Source organism: Leishmania martiniquensis, chromosome 27 (assembly GCF_017916325.1).
Source record: "Leishmania martiniquensis isolate LSCM1 chromosome 27, whole genome shotgun sequence".
Lineage (NCBI taxonomy): Eukaryota > Euglenozoa > Kinetoplastea > Trypanosomatida > Trypanosomatidae > Leishmania > Leishmania martiniquensis.
In genome coordinates, this window is record NC_090162.1 from 479429 (window position 1) to 491670 (window position 12242).

At 59.8% G+C, this 12242-nt stretch overlaps 5 protein-coding genes across 5 annotated transcripts; all 5 read right to left on the bottom strand.

Annotated features, from left to right (window-relative positions):
• Positions 1–2225: 2225 nt before the first annotated feature.
• On the bottom strand, positions 2226–2819 carry LSCM1_03457 (uncharacterized protein; the record flags this gene model as incomplete). Its single annotated transcript, XM_067320999.1, has 1 exon — positions 2226–2819. One exon carries the CDS (start codon positions 2817–2819, stop codon positions 2226–2228), a length of 594 nt encoding a protein of 197 aa, XP_067177609.1.
• A 908-nt stretch (positions 2820–3727) lies between these two features.
• Positions 3728–5701, bottom strand: LSCM1_03458 (uncharacterized protein; the record flags this gene model as incomplete). Its single annotated transcript, XM_067321000.1, has 1 exon — positions 3728–5701. One exon carries the CDS (start codon positions 5699–5701, stop codon positions 3728–3730), a length of 1974 nt encoding a protein of 657 aa, XP_067177610.1.
• Positions 5702–7456: 1755 nt separating this feature from the next.
• On the bottom strand, positions 7457–8161 carry LSCM1_03459 (uncharacterized protein; the record flags this gene model as incomplete). The annotated part of the gene is made up of 1 exon (XM_067321001.1): positions 7457–8161. The coding sequence occupies one exon, from the start codon at positions 8159–8161 to the stop codon at positions 7457–7459; it is 705 nt and encodes a 234-aa protein (XP_067177611.1).
• A 1373-nt stretch (positions 8162–9534) lies between these two features.
• Positions 9535–10197, bottom strand: LSCM1_03460 (uncharacterized protein; the record flags this gene model as incomplete). The annotated part of the gene is made up of 1 exon (XM_067321002.1): positions 9535–10197. One exon carries the CDS (start codon positions 10195–10197, stop codon positions 9535–9537), a length of 663 nt encoding a protein of 220 aa, XP_067177612.1.
• Positions 10198–10966: 769 nt separating this feature from the next.
• On the bottom strand, positions 10967–12055 carry LSCM1_03461 (uncharacterized protein; the record flags this gene model as incomplete). The annotated part of the gene is made up of 1 exon (XM_067321003.1): positions 10967–12055. The coding sequence occupies one exon, from the start codon at positions 12053–12055 to the stop codon at positions 10967–10969; it is 1089 nt and encodes a 362-aa protein (XP_067177613.1).
• Between the last annotated feature and the right edge of the window lie 187 nt (positions 12056–12242).

Consider the following 12242-nt stretch of genomic DNA (forward strand, 5'->3'; position numbering starts at 1 on the left):
AAAGCAGTAGCAGTAGTGGTACACGCACACTCACACAAATCAGCGAAAGGGCACCCGTACACCAAGAGGTCGAGCTCGCAACGAGTCGAACCACAAAGAAAAAGAAACTTTGACGGGAGAGGAGACGCAGAAACGCGCAGAGGGGGTGGGGGTGGGGGGAAGAGGTGTTAAGATACGCAAAAGAGCGTGAAGCAGTGTGATCAAGATCAGTGGATTCCTCCCTCCCTCTCTCACTCTATTCCGCTCTGTGCGCTTGAAGACTCACAGCTCTTCCTTATCTCTCTTCTTATTTCGTGTGTGTGGTCGCCGCCACCAATACGCACACCCACGCTGAGGGACGGAGGGGGGAGAGAGGCGCCAAGACAGGAAGAAAAAAATCGTTGGAAAAAGTGGAAGTGGAGGGGGGCAGCGGCTGAAGAGAAGGAAGGGGGGAGATTGAAAAATCTGTGGGACGACACCAACGCGCTGCCGTACTGCCAAGCGCACACAAAGGCTCAGCAACTTCCACAAAGAGGAAATGTACGGATACGCGAGTGGGCAATGGGGCCGCGCACACTCCGGCACCGTCACACACACACACACACCTCCGTTCTTATTCACGGTGCGCAGTGCTGTTTGGTGCTGAAGCTGGTTATATGTCCTTCCTCGGCAGGCCTCCGTGCGCGTTCGAACCCGGCGGATGGGGTAGCGAGCTCTGTTTATGTGAGCGTGTCTTTGTACAATATGGTGCTTGTGCCTGCGTCCGTGTCGTTTCGGTTGAGCGGTAGGCAATGACTGTAGCCGGCAGACGCGCACGAGACCAGAAAAGAGAACGAACGTGTATCACTCGTTCGACCTCGCAGGGAAGGGGCGCAGCAGGAGAGACGGCGCCGAGGAGGAGGAAGAGGACGCAGAGACGCTGCTGATGCAACGCGGTGACGCCGGATGAGCCCGTCGCTGTCTTTTTCCGCTTCCTCCTTTGTGTGTATGTCTGCCGGTGCTGGCTCGTGGCTCTTCAGCTCTCCTCTTTCTCTCACACACACGTCTGCAGTTGTCTCTGAAGAGCCAAGGCGCTGCTCCTGTGAAGAAGAGTGAGGGTGCAGCCACGGACGGGGGTGCGAAGTGGGCGGAAGGAAGAGAGTTGGGAAGGGGCGAATGCCTTTAGAAAGGCGCGCGTGTCCACCCCTGCACCAAAAATAAAGCGAACGAAAAGAGGAGTCGCGATGGTGTTCAATGAGAGATCCCTTCAGCAGTCTGTAGGTCGAGGGGAGGAGGGGGGTAGCGACGTACACGATTGATGCGTGCTCTGTGGACGGGGCAGGAAACGAGCATGAGGGGTGGGAATGTGAGAGCAAACGTTGTTGAAAAGGAATGTGAGCAGGCGGGGCGGGGGTAAGGTCGACAGTGGATGGAGATGAGGCGGGGCCGAGGCGCCCATCGATGTAGCCTATCCATGTACAGCTCGAAGGTCTGCGGAGGGGAAAAAAGGAAGCCCTCCAGTGGGGACGAGGCCCGCAGCGCTGGTGGTTCGGCGCGCGGAGTCAGAGGCATGGAACAGACCATCGCCCCCAGCCAGACGCCCCTACTTACTCGCTTTTCATGCTTTGAAGCCGTTACCGAGAACGTCCACCAGTCATGGGTGAAAACGGTGCTTAGGAACGTCGGCCCCCACCTACCAGCCCCTGCGTCTCCGTCGGATGCGTCGTATCTGCATCATCGCGTTGAGGAATGAACGTATCGACTCACAAGCGTAAAGGTCTAGTCCACAGGCACGGCGGGGAGCCTGGTCCGCGCTCAGAATCCAAGTAAGACCAGCGACATCGAAGCCCCACCTCACCTCGTGGGGGGGGGGAGTGGAGAAGATGGCTGAAGAAGCGGTCACCTGCTTCTTTCCGCAACATCCGCCGCCCTTCAACGACCCTGGGGCTCAATACAGGGTGCCCTGGCGGCGGCGAAAGAGACAGGCAACGCCGCCGGACGCATGCGAAAGGCCACCGCTGAAGGCCGTGTGGGTGAGAGGCGCAGGGCGCAGGCGGTACAGCCAGACCGATGGGGAGAGGGCGCGTGGCAGCGGGGTGGTTCAAAAGAGTGTCTGCACGCCCGTGCGGAGTCCTAAACTCCCCACCACCACCACCACCACACACACACACACCGAGGGACTGAGAGGAGATGTGTGTGTAGTCAGGGCATTTGTTGGCGCACCATCGAGGTGTGCGTCGATGATCGGATGGCACGGCAGCAAACTCTTACTTCGTCTTGCCGCCCTTGTGATTCTTGTGGCCCTGCTGTCGGTGCTGTTGCGGATGCGGTGACGCGACAGCCTTTGGCTTGGAGGTACAGGGCACGTTTTCGACGGCGGGCGCGCGGAAGCATTGATAAAGGAGGATAGATGGAGTGATGATCCACAGCGACCATGGAGCGATGAGCATTGTCAGTCGGTCCTGAAAGGGGTTGTGGCGCGTGTATTTGAATCCCTCGGCAACGTCAACGAGGCAGTAAAGGACGGTCTTGTACAGCGTCATGAGAGCAACCACAATCGTGAGTTTTATGGCGTCGCTTTGCCGATTGCACATCGACAAGAAGAGCGCGCAGACGCCCATCGCCACCTCCGCGAGGTTCATCCACGACTGCACCACGACGAAAGCATCCTCGTTTGCAGTGTAGCGCCTGTCGTATTGGGCGTACATGGTCCAGTACGTAAAAGGGACGACCTCGGCCAGAGGGTGGGGCACGTCGGCCCTCTGTGGGCGCATCAGCACAAAGATAGAGTCGACGATAACAGCGGGGGCCGTGGCAAGGAACCACACCTTTGCCAGCAGTGGGAGAGTGGCCTGCGGCATTGCCTGCTTGGGTGTGTGTCGCTCGTTCAGTGTATAGGTGCGTGTGTATACGCAAGCGGTGACCCGGCACGTGTAGAAAGGCAAGGAGTTACGCAAGGAAAGAGGCCTATTCGATGTATAGAGGGGAGGGGGAGTTGGCGAGATGCGAAGGCCAAGCTGGTAGGTGTCCAGTGCATGCGTGCGCAAGCAGGTGCGTGCTATGCCGGAGATGGTCACTGCAAAGTAATAGATGCTGAAAGTGGAGCATGCACGTGTGAATGTACATATATATATATATGTGTATGTAGTGTGTGCGTCGTTAGGCAGCTCGGAAGGATTTCAGCCACACCACCGATGAGCACACCGAAGGAAAGGGACCAGAGAAAAAAGGGGAAAGAAACAGCTCACGTGCTGAGCATGTAGGCTTTGTCAGTGGGCGCAGATGAAGTCCGCCTCCGCCTCCTCCTCCTCCTCCCGCCCCCCCCCGCAGTGCTCCGGAGCGAAAGCGTCCGTGCCACGTCAAAGAGACGCGCCTCTGTGCGAGAAGAAACCCACGGCAGGAGGCAGGGAGAAGAGGAGTTACTTGTGGCACCCAGCCTTCCTCCTCTTCTCCTCCCGGGCCCTGTGTAGCTGTGCGCCGCCTCACCACCCCTTCGCCAGTTGATCTGGTCTACTGCCCAACTTAGGGACTCTGTAAAAAGAGGAACAGTTGCTGTGGCGCAACATGTTTGTCTTACCAAGACACTTGTACGCGCATGGCAGCAGGGCATGCGCAAAAATTTCTCGCCTGCCCCCCCTCCTTCCCTGCTCACATGACCCTTGCCGGAGCCTAATCTACGGCATAGCAGTCAAGTGGCATGCACGCTTACATACAGTCGCACTTAGTCTCCCATCAGCATGGTCAATACACACGAGAGCGCAGCGACGGCCTAGAATGCCATGGTGTCCGCAGACTCCATCACTCCTCGGGACGCGGATACAGAAGCGGAGGCGGAGGCGGCGGACTTACGCTTTGCCGGCATCTTTCTGGACTTCTTCTTGGCCGTCTTTTTCTTACTGGACGCGGTCCCGCTGCCGCTCGCCTGGCGTTTGCGAGTCGGCGTGACAGCCTCATTCGCCGCACCCTCCTTTAGGTGCCTGTGCGGTCCGCTTCCACCTGTCTTCTCGGCATCCGCATCCGCTCTCGGTTGCGCGTTGGCTGCTGTGGCCTCGATGGTAGCGGTTTCCTCGCAGTCGTCATCGGCAGTCTTGCAATGAAGAGGAATGGCAGTCGCCGCGGCGACCGCGGCGGCGGCCTCTGCTGACGTCGCCTCTGCCGTTGTAGTCAAGTGCTCATACGCGAAGTTGCCTGTCACCCCCCCGCTGCTGGAGCGGAACGCACCGATGGTCTCCATCGCATGCACCGTTGTCCGCAAGTCGCCCGTCTCCGTGCTCCCCTGCATTTGGCGGGTGCGGCGGAGTACGTCGAAATCACCGGCACGACTCACCTCCTGCACCTCTGACACCGCCACGCTGCCATCGCGTACAAAACGGGCCTCGGCGTAGCGATCCGCTGACTCCATCGTCATCTCGCCTCGCTCTCGCGTGTGGGTGTTCACGTAGGATGTCGAGGAGGGGCCAGATCCTGAGGGGGCCACAGACAGGGTCGATGGCGTGGCTGCCGCGCACTTCTCTGCGGCCGCCTCGTCGTCATCCTCGCCGCCTTCGACTTCGCCGACATCCCTTTCGATCTCCTCATAGTCGTCCTCCTCCGCTTCTGCGGCCGCCATCGTCGGCGCAGCTTTCGCTGGCGTCTCAGTAAATGGCTTTGATTCTGCCTCCGCCGCACCCTCCTCCGTCACCTTGCTGGCGGCAGGGCTCGCAGCAGCAGCAGCGAAGCTGCTGTGGCGACTGCCGCCGCGGCTGCCAAGCTGAGGAGCTCGACTCTGGTAGCTATGCTCCATCACGCTACCGCGGGTCCTCGCTGCAGGCGTGTATCGGTGGCTGAGGTACTGCGGCTGACTCGTTGAAGCTCTCTCGAGCGAGCCCCGCATGGCGTAGGGGCGTTGACTCACACGGTTCTGCTGTGAGTTGGAGGCCTTCCGCCGCGCTATTTCACGGCTGCAGTGCTCGATGGCGAAGAGGTCGCTCAACACACTCTCGAGGTGGGCAGTGAGCAAAACGAGGTTGGAGTCGCGAAGCGCAACACTCAACGTGCACACATCCCTGTCGACGTAGACCGGGTCGGGGTAGTCTTCGTCAGCTTTCAGATCGGCATCCGTGGACGAGTGAGCCGCCGCCGCTGCAAGGGCAGCCCCGCCCGGGCCGCCGAACGCTGCCGGAACTGTTTTGCGCGTCAGGCAAGCCGTCAGCATCACCTCCCTCGGCCGCTCGTCAACGTTGCTGCTCTTTCCCAGCGTCGCCGATGTCGAGGGCGGCGGCACAGCGGTCAGCGTCAAGGAAGAGCGCGGCCGATTCACGACGGCTGGCAAGTCGGACCAGCCTTGCAGCACGGTCAGCAGCTGCGCCACGTTGTAGGGTCGCAGAAACAGCCGCCCGTACATAAAGTCCTCTGGTGTGCGAGGCGGGTCGTCGGCAGAGACCGTCGGCGCAGCAGGCGCCTCCGCCGCTTCCGCGCAGCGATCATCCTCACAGGTGTCTCCCGCGGTAAGGGGGGCCACCGGGGGGAGAGGCTCTCGTACGCAGAGGACGAGGTGCCGCGGTCGCTTGCTGCTGAACTGCCAGAGAAGACGGGCAGGGAAAGGGGCGACATCGCTGTTACTACACTTGAGAGTGGCCGGGGTGAAAAGCTCACGAACGAAAATGCAGCGGTACGTCGTGTGCAGACACAGCGCATGGGCAGCGCGGGGCACTACCTGCGCGCCGGCAAACCCTCGTGAGCAGCGCAGCAGCCAAGATCGCATGGCGGGCCGGCACCGCGCTGTGCACAGAAGAGAGATGAAAAAGAAGACGGTTACGGTAGGCACGACTCCTGCCTGAGCATGTTACGGTAAGGGCGGGGTGCGCTGGTGCGCGAGGACGCCTGCGGTATTGATGAGCTTCGATTCTACTTCCGTCCCTCACTGGCTGGAGAGAGCACCGAGGGAAAGGGTGGTCGCAGAGATGCGCAGCGCCGCCCCGACCCTTTTCGGCTGCACGCTCGCTCTGAAAAGAGAGCGCGCAGATGGTGGTGGAGAGGAGCTTTCTTTTTTGTTGTTTTTTGTGTGTAAAACAGTCAATTCTCTACTCTCAGCAGCGCGCTCGCAGACCCGATATGCTCGTGTACTTTGTGTGTGGGGGGGGGGGCGTGCCACACAGGCGAGGGAGACACAAGAGCCGAATGCTATGGTGAGATGTGTGACGAAAGACAGCTTCTTCGTTTTGAGTGTGTGATGAGGATGCGCTCAAGAGAGCAGAGGGGAGAGAGAAGGATAGAAGCGGGGAAGGGGCGGCACCGGCTCCACATCGTATCGGACAGAGGCGCACACGCACGCACACACACACAGTAAGAGGGCTCTTTTTCCCCCTTATTTCCGCTTGGGAGACGGTATTTGCCCGCAACGTAGGGATACAGCAGATGCTGGCGAAAGGACGAGGACGCGAAGTGGGGGGAGGGGGAGGGAGAGGCGAGGCAATCGTAGATCGAAGCAGGTGAGGAAAGATGAAGTGTCATACGTGTCACAGACACACAGGTGGCCCCTGTGTGGCTTCCGGTGCAGGCTTGCTGAAGAGGCTTGCCGGCAAGCGCCACAGGCCCTTCGCCTAAAAGAATGCTGGCGAGAACGCACGCAACAACACGAGCGCTCAATAACGAAAAAAAAACATACGGGCGCACTCGCCAAGCCAGCGTGAACACCCTCACCTCAAAAGCCTACCGCATGGCAGGAGTGTACATTACCCCACCGAGCGCACACACAAACACAAACGCCTGCGAAATCTTCGCCATTTTGTGTGGGGGGAGGGGGGGTTCTGCCTCGGCTGTGGCTGCTGCTGTATGCGTGTATCGGGCCGTTGTGTCCTCTCTCCTCCCTCTCCTCCTCCTCTTGGGGGCTGTCGACGCTTCCTTTGATCACTCCTGTTTGCCTTTGCATAGGCGTGCACCCGCCCGTGTTTTTTTTCGTAACCATGAAGGCAGCGAACATCATTTCCACTAACGTTTGTGCAACGAATCCTTCCCGCCTCTCCACCTCCGCTCCCGCCTCGGTCGTTCTCTCGCGCACCGCAAAGCGTCGTTTCCTATCGCCTTCCCCCTTTTCGATACGGCCCGCGTGGAGGAGAGAGGGGAGGGAGGGCCGGGGTGGAAGTAAGTCATACATGTGCATGCTCGCTGTTGCCTTGCAGCGCACGGTGCTCCGCACGTGCGCCGCCTTTTCTCCCGCAACGCCCACGAACACGCCTGACACAGGACACGTACTTGTGTAACCAAGGATGCCATCACGCATAGCGAGTACGAAAAAAAGAGCTACACATGTGGCACACGCTGATCTGCCCCATGAAGCGACACAACACCCTTTTAATGCGCCATACGAATTGGGTTGCGCTCGACCGCCTTCGGCCCATCAGCACCCAGCGCGGCAGTATCACAGCTAAGCACACCCCTCTCTCCCTCTCCCGCTATGGACGCGCGCGGAGTGCACGAAAGCGTGTTTAGAGGCGCCTTGCTGCCCGGCATAGGCTGCTCAGCTTTCTTGTTTGTCGGTGCTGATGTTGCCGCTCGCACGACGGCGGTTTTGATTGCGGCTTTGGCCTCTGTTGCGGTCCTGATTGTTTTTGAGGCCGTCGCTCTGGGGATTATCCCCACGCGTCAAAGCCCGCAGGTGCTGGGCAAAACCAAAGCTCTCCGTCAGCGCGCTCTGGAGGAAGTGCTCCATCGTCACGGCAAACTGATTCTCGAAGCGAACCGCCCACTCCTCGTTGATCTGCGAGTTGCTTCGGTGCACCTGGCCCTTCAGCACGTAGCCGTTCGCTGTCCTCTCGAACGCCATGTCGAACGCGTTATTCTTGACGTGGTGACTCTCGATACGGTTCTCAACGACGCTCACAAAGCCGGCGAGGTCGATGTGGCGAAAGCGCATTGAGATGCGACGCTGCCGATCAAACTGCGGCGTTGTGTCGTTCGGGTCCGCCTTTCGAGGGCCGAGCTGCGGAAACTGAGAAACGAGCAGCTGCTTGCCGTCTACCGACACTCGGGTCATGCTCCCATGCGCTGGGTCATCACGCACGTCGTGGATCTCGAACTTGGGCAGCAAGCTTGTGGAAGCGAAGGTGCGGCGGTTCTGATTGCGCCGGTTCGGGCTCGCCGCCGTGGCGGGGCTGGACTGGAAGCGCACCTGCGAGGCGGCAACTGTCGCCAGAGAAGGTCTGGCAGACACAAGACGGAACATGAAGCGCGCAAGCTCTTGTCGTGAAGGCAATAAACGAAGTCGAGAGGGAGTGAAGAGCTCAAGAGATGGGGAAGGGGGAATGCTACGCGATACGTCCAGCTACTGCTACGGTACTACACAGGCACCTGAGCACGAGAGCGATCGAGCAAAGGAGAAGGCGGCGACAGAGCCAAACAGCGATCGGCCTCTGTGCAGGGCGGAGTGCGGGGGAGGAGGAGGAAAGGGCAAACAGAAAGGGGGAAAGGGCGTATTTTCCAAAAAGAAGAGGCGGTTATCAAAGACACGCAACAAAAACAGACGCACGTGTGTACGACCGTTGTGCCAAGGTGCGCGTTGGGGTTGTGAGTCGGGCAGGTCGCTCAAAGAGGGGGAGGGGGGAGAGGGAACAGAAGGAAGGGAGCGGGCGCGGGTACGGCATTGTTGACGTGAATTCAGCGCCGCCAGGACGAGGTGCAGGCGAGCCAAGAGAAGGATGTTGAGCATCCTCTTTAAGGCGGCTGACTGAGCACCATCCACGACAGCCGCAGTGGTGCAGCGCACGCAGCCCGGTTCCCCCTCTCGGAGCAGAGTCCCGCGCTGGACAGGACGAGGAGAGGCTCTCGGAAGCGCTCCGCCAAGTAACGGAAGGTTCAAGAGCCGCAGCAGCGGCGCCAGGGAGAGGTCCAAGCAGAGAGGCTGCGCAAGCGTTACATCGGTGGGCCGCCAGAGAGCAGTGTGAAATAGCACATGCGAGCATGTGTGGTGCACCACCAATGGATCGCAGCATCCGCATGTGCTCTCCTGTCGTCTCCCGAATGCCTTTGACGCGTCTGCGTCGGCGTGTGCAATGACATCGCGTGATTGGTGAAGCGTCCTCGACAAAGGTCACGCTGGCTTGTCAGGTAGCCTTCATCTCTCCGCCCTCGCCCTCACCCTCTACTCCTCGCTCTTTTTTTCTTTTCGCCAGCAGTGCTTTCACAAGGCGGCAGTGCGCTTTACTTACGTTAAACGTTGGACAAAGGGAGAGGAAAAACAATAGCCGACGCAGGAGATGGGTAATGCGCGGAAGGAGATCAGAGGCCCTCTTCAACGCGGGCGAAGGGCCTCTGAGGACGCAGCGAACAAAGAAGGGGGGCATGGGCGGGTAGGAGGGCCGTGGTTGGGCAGCAGCAGGCAGCAAGAGGAGGACAAGGAGGGGGAGTGGCGGCGCAGAAGAGAGAAAAAATCAAGACCGCACGCCGTGCAGGCAGCACAGACACGAGTGGGCAAGTCACAAAGAGAAGCGTTTGTGGCTACCTTCGCCGTTTCCATCAAACGCCGCGGCGTGCGTGCGCCCCCCCCGCGCCTCCACCTCTTCACTACTCCTCTTTCTCTCCACCCCACACCGGCATGCCCTACTTAACAATGTTCCAGCCATTCGTCGACCGCACCGAAGCATTCTTGCGCTTCTTGCGCTGTGGCTGCTGCTGGCGCGGCACCTGTGGAGGCTGTTGCGGAGCCTCCAGCGCCGACTTCTGCGTGCGTGACGGCTCTTCAACTGCGTTGGCTATGTCTTCCTCACAGTCCACATCACCGGCCGCCTCACCGCCCTCCTCGGTATCATCGTCGAGCTCTTCTACAGTGCCACCGTTCACGGACATGGCGACCGGGTTCGTCTGCGCATAAATCAGCAGCGTCTGCAGGTAACGCTCCACCAGGCTAAAGTCGTCGAGGCAGCAGCGGACATACATGTCATGCAGAACTGTCCCCACCTCCTGCATGCTATCGTCCTCGATGCGGACGAAGCGGATGTTGTCAAAAAAGTCCTCAAAGTACAGCTCCATGTCGTCCGCGTACACCTCGCCGTCGCGCTGGTGCCAGGCGCACAGATCTTCATATAGCACAGCAGGGGCGCGGCTGTCACAGTGCTGGGCGACAAGCTGCAGAGCAGTCCACTGCTGCAGCACCGCCCGAAGACCGCGCGCAAACTGTCCCAACTGGGCTTCGTTCGCACGAAGTGTCTGCATTGAGGCCCGCAGCTGGACCCCGTACGACGGTTGCGCACGGCCTGCCTGCATCGGCGAGAAACACCAGAGAAAACAAAAAAGAGAGCGAGAGCGAGAGACGGGCTCTCCAGGCTAAGAGCGGGTGTGACTGGAGAGGAATTTTTTGTGCCGAGCACTGTACGCACCGTCACCTGAGAATGAAGACTGTTGCGTGTGCTTTTGGCTGTGCGCGTCGCGCCTTCACGTGTTGTTCCTCGCACGCGCACGATGAACGCGCCTTGGTGATATGGACTACAGGAAAAAAAAGAGAGTACCCGGACACTGTAGGGACGCGCCGATGCGGAGGGGTGTGTACACGCCACAGCACGCACACGGCTCACGGCTCGATCGGCGGAGAGGAGAAGCACAGAGGCGCGGAAAAGAAGCGTTAGACGTGAGGGAGGAAGCTCTGTAATCAACGAAACGGAAGAAGAAAAAGGACGGTGCGGTCCGGAGAATCTGTGGGGAAGAGAAGGGAAAAGGTGGTGAGAAGGTTCCCTGCAGAATTGCAAGAAAGGAAGAGCCGTGGCAACGCCAGCGGCGCCAGGCTTCACAGCAACCCTGGGCCGCTCAGGGGTTGCCTCTTGCGTTTTCGATGCACCCTAGTGGCTTTCCTACCTTCTCCCCTAACCCCACGTACACACACTTGGCGCTCGGTCATTGGCATAGCCGCCACAATGCCGTTAGGCGACAGTGGCCTGCACCCCTGCAGAGGCTCTCACCCTCCTCTTTCATCACTGTAGGTGTGTTTTTTCTGCTCTCGTTGCCCCCTCTCAACGGGCCAGTACATTTGGCGCGCGGCTCAGCTCCGGTGCAGCTGGCGAACTGCTGTGTCGATGGCGTTTGCCGTCGCGCTCACCGTACTCTCGCAGCAGTGACGAAAATTTCCGTACTCGTTCGTCATGAGATAGCTGTGGTACCCACAGCAGAAGTGCGCCTGCTCTCCGACCACGAGCTCCTCCCAGTCCTCCCCGAGGGCAGAGGCTATCGTGAAGACCTGGTACGGTGGAAGCGGTACCTTCGCTTTTTTCTGCAGCCACAGCAGCGCACAGCACACCTCCTTGTACTGCCGCTTTGTTGTGAGAAACGCCACACAGCGTTTCATGTCCTCAGACTGGCAAGTCCTTGTGGCGGCCTCAATGACGCGCGAGAGCATACCTCGAATGAAGCTTAACAGCTCCGCTTCTGCCCGCGCCACCATCACTCGCTTCTCCGCAGTGTAAGTACTGACGCCGCAAGGCCCCTCACGTGCCTTCGCCGTGACGCGACTCAGATCGCCGGCACTCTTTTTGTTGTCCAAAAGGGTGTGGCAATACTCATCCATGTAGACGCGGAACGTGCGGGTGGTCTTGCGCAGATCATCGAAGCCGGCGCTCATGCCCCGAGTAACGCAGGGGATGCCGTGGTGACTCTCAATGAGATGCCGCCACCGCTGCGCCGTCTGCGCCCGGGTCAGCTTCGCCATGTTCGACGCGCTCACCTCTGCTAAGTAAAGTATCGTCTCCGTTGCCTCGTGCTCCGGCTCCTCGAATGGGTACTGAACAACGCGCATGCTGCACTCCACGACTCGCTCGTTGATGTCGCCCTTCGGCCGCGTGGGGTCGAACATGGCGCAGTCAATCAGGACAGCGCAGCGCTCGAGGCACTCGACCGGCAAAGAGGACTCGCCCACAGGCACACAGTAGGCATCGCTACTCGTGCCCTGCGTCCACGCGGCCCCTCCGCCGCTGTGTCTACCCAGCAGTCCTGGTGCGCTGCGAACAAAGTCGTCATGCGCGCCGCAGTCAGCCTCGGGCTTCTTGTGCGTGCGTCCCTTAGTGCGCTTAGGAGCCTGTCGCTGCAGGGACCTGTATGAGCAGCTGCTCGCCTCTAACTCACTGTCGCTGTACATGCGTCAGTGTGTGTGTTGGGGGGAGGGGGGTGGCAGGTCTGATTCTGATCTCGCACGTCCTTCACGCCAACGAGAGTCAGACGGACCTTTGGCGAGCACACCAAACGGAGCACAAAGGCAGAAGAAAGAACGTGCGACAGAGGTCGAAAAGGGTCAACGCTCTCATACACGCAGAGATAGACACACG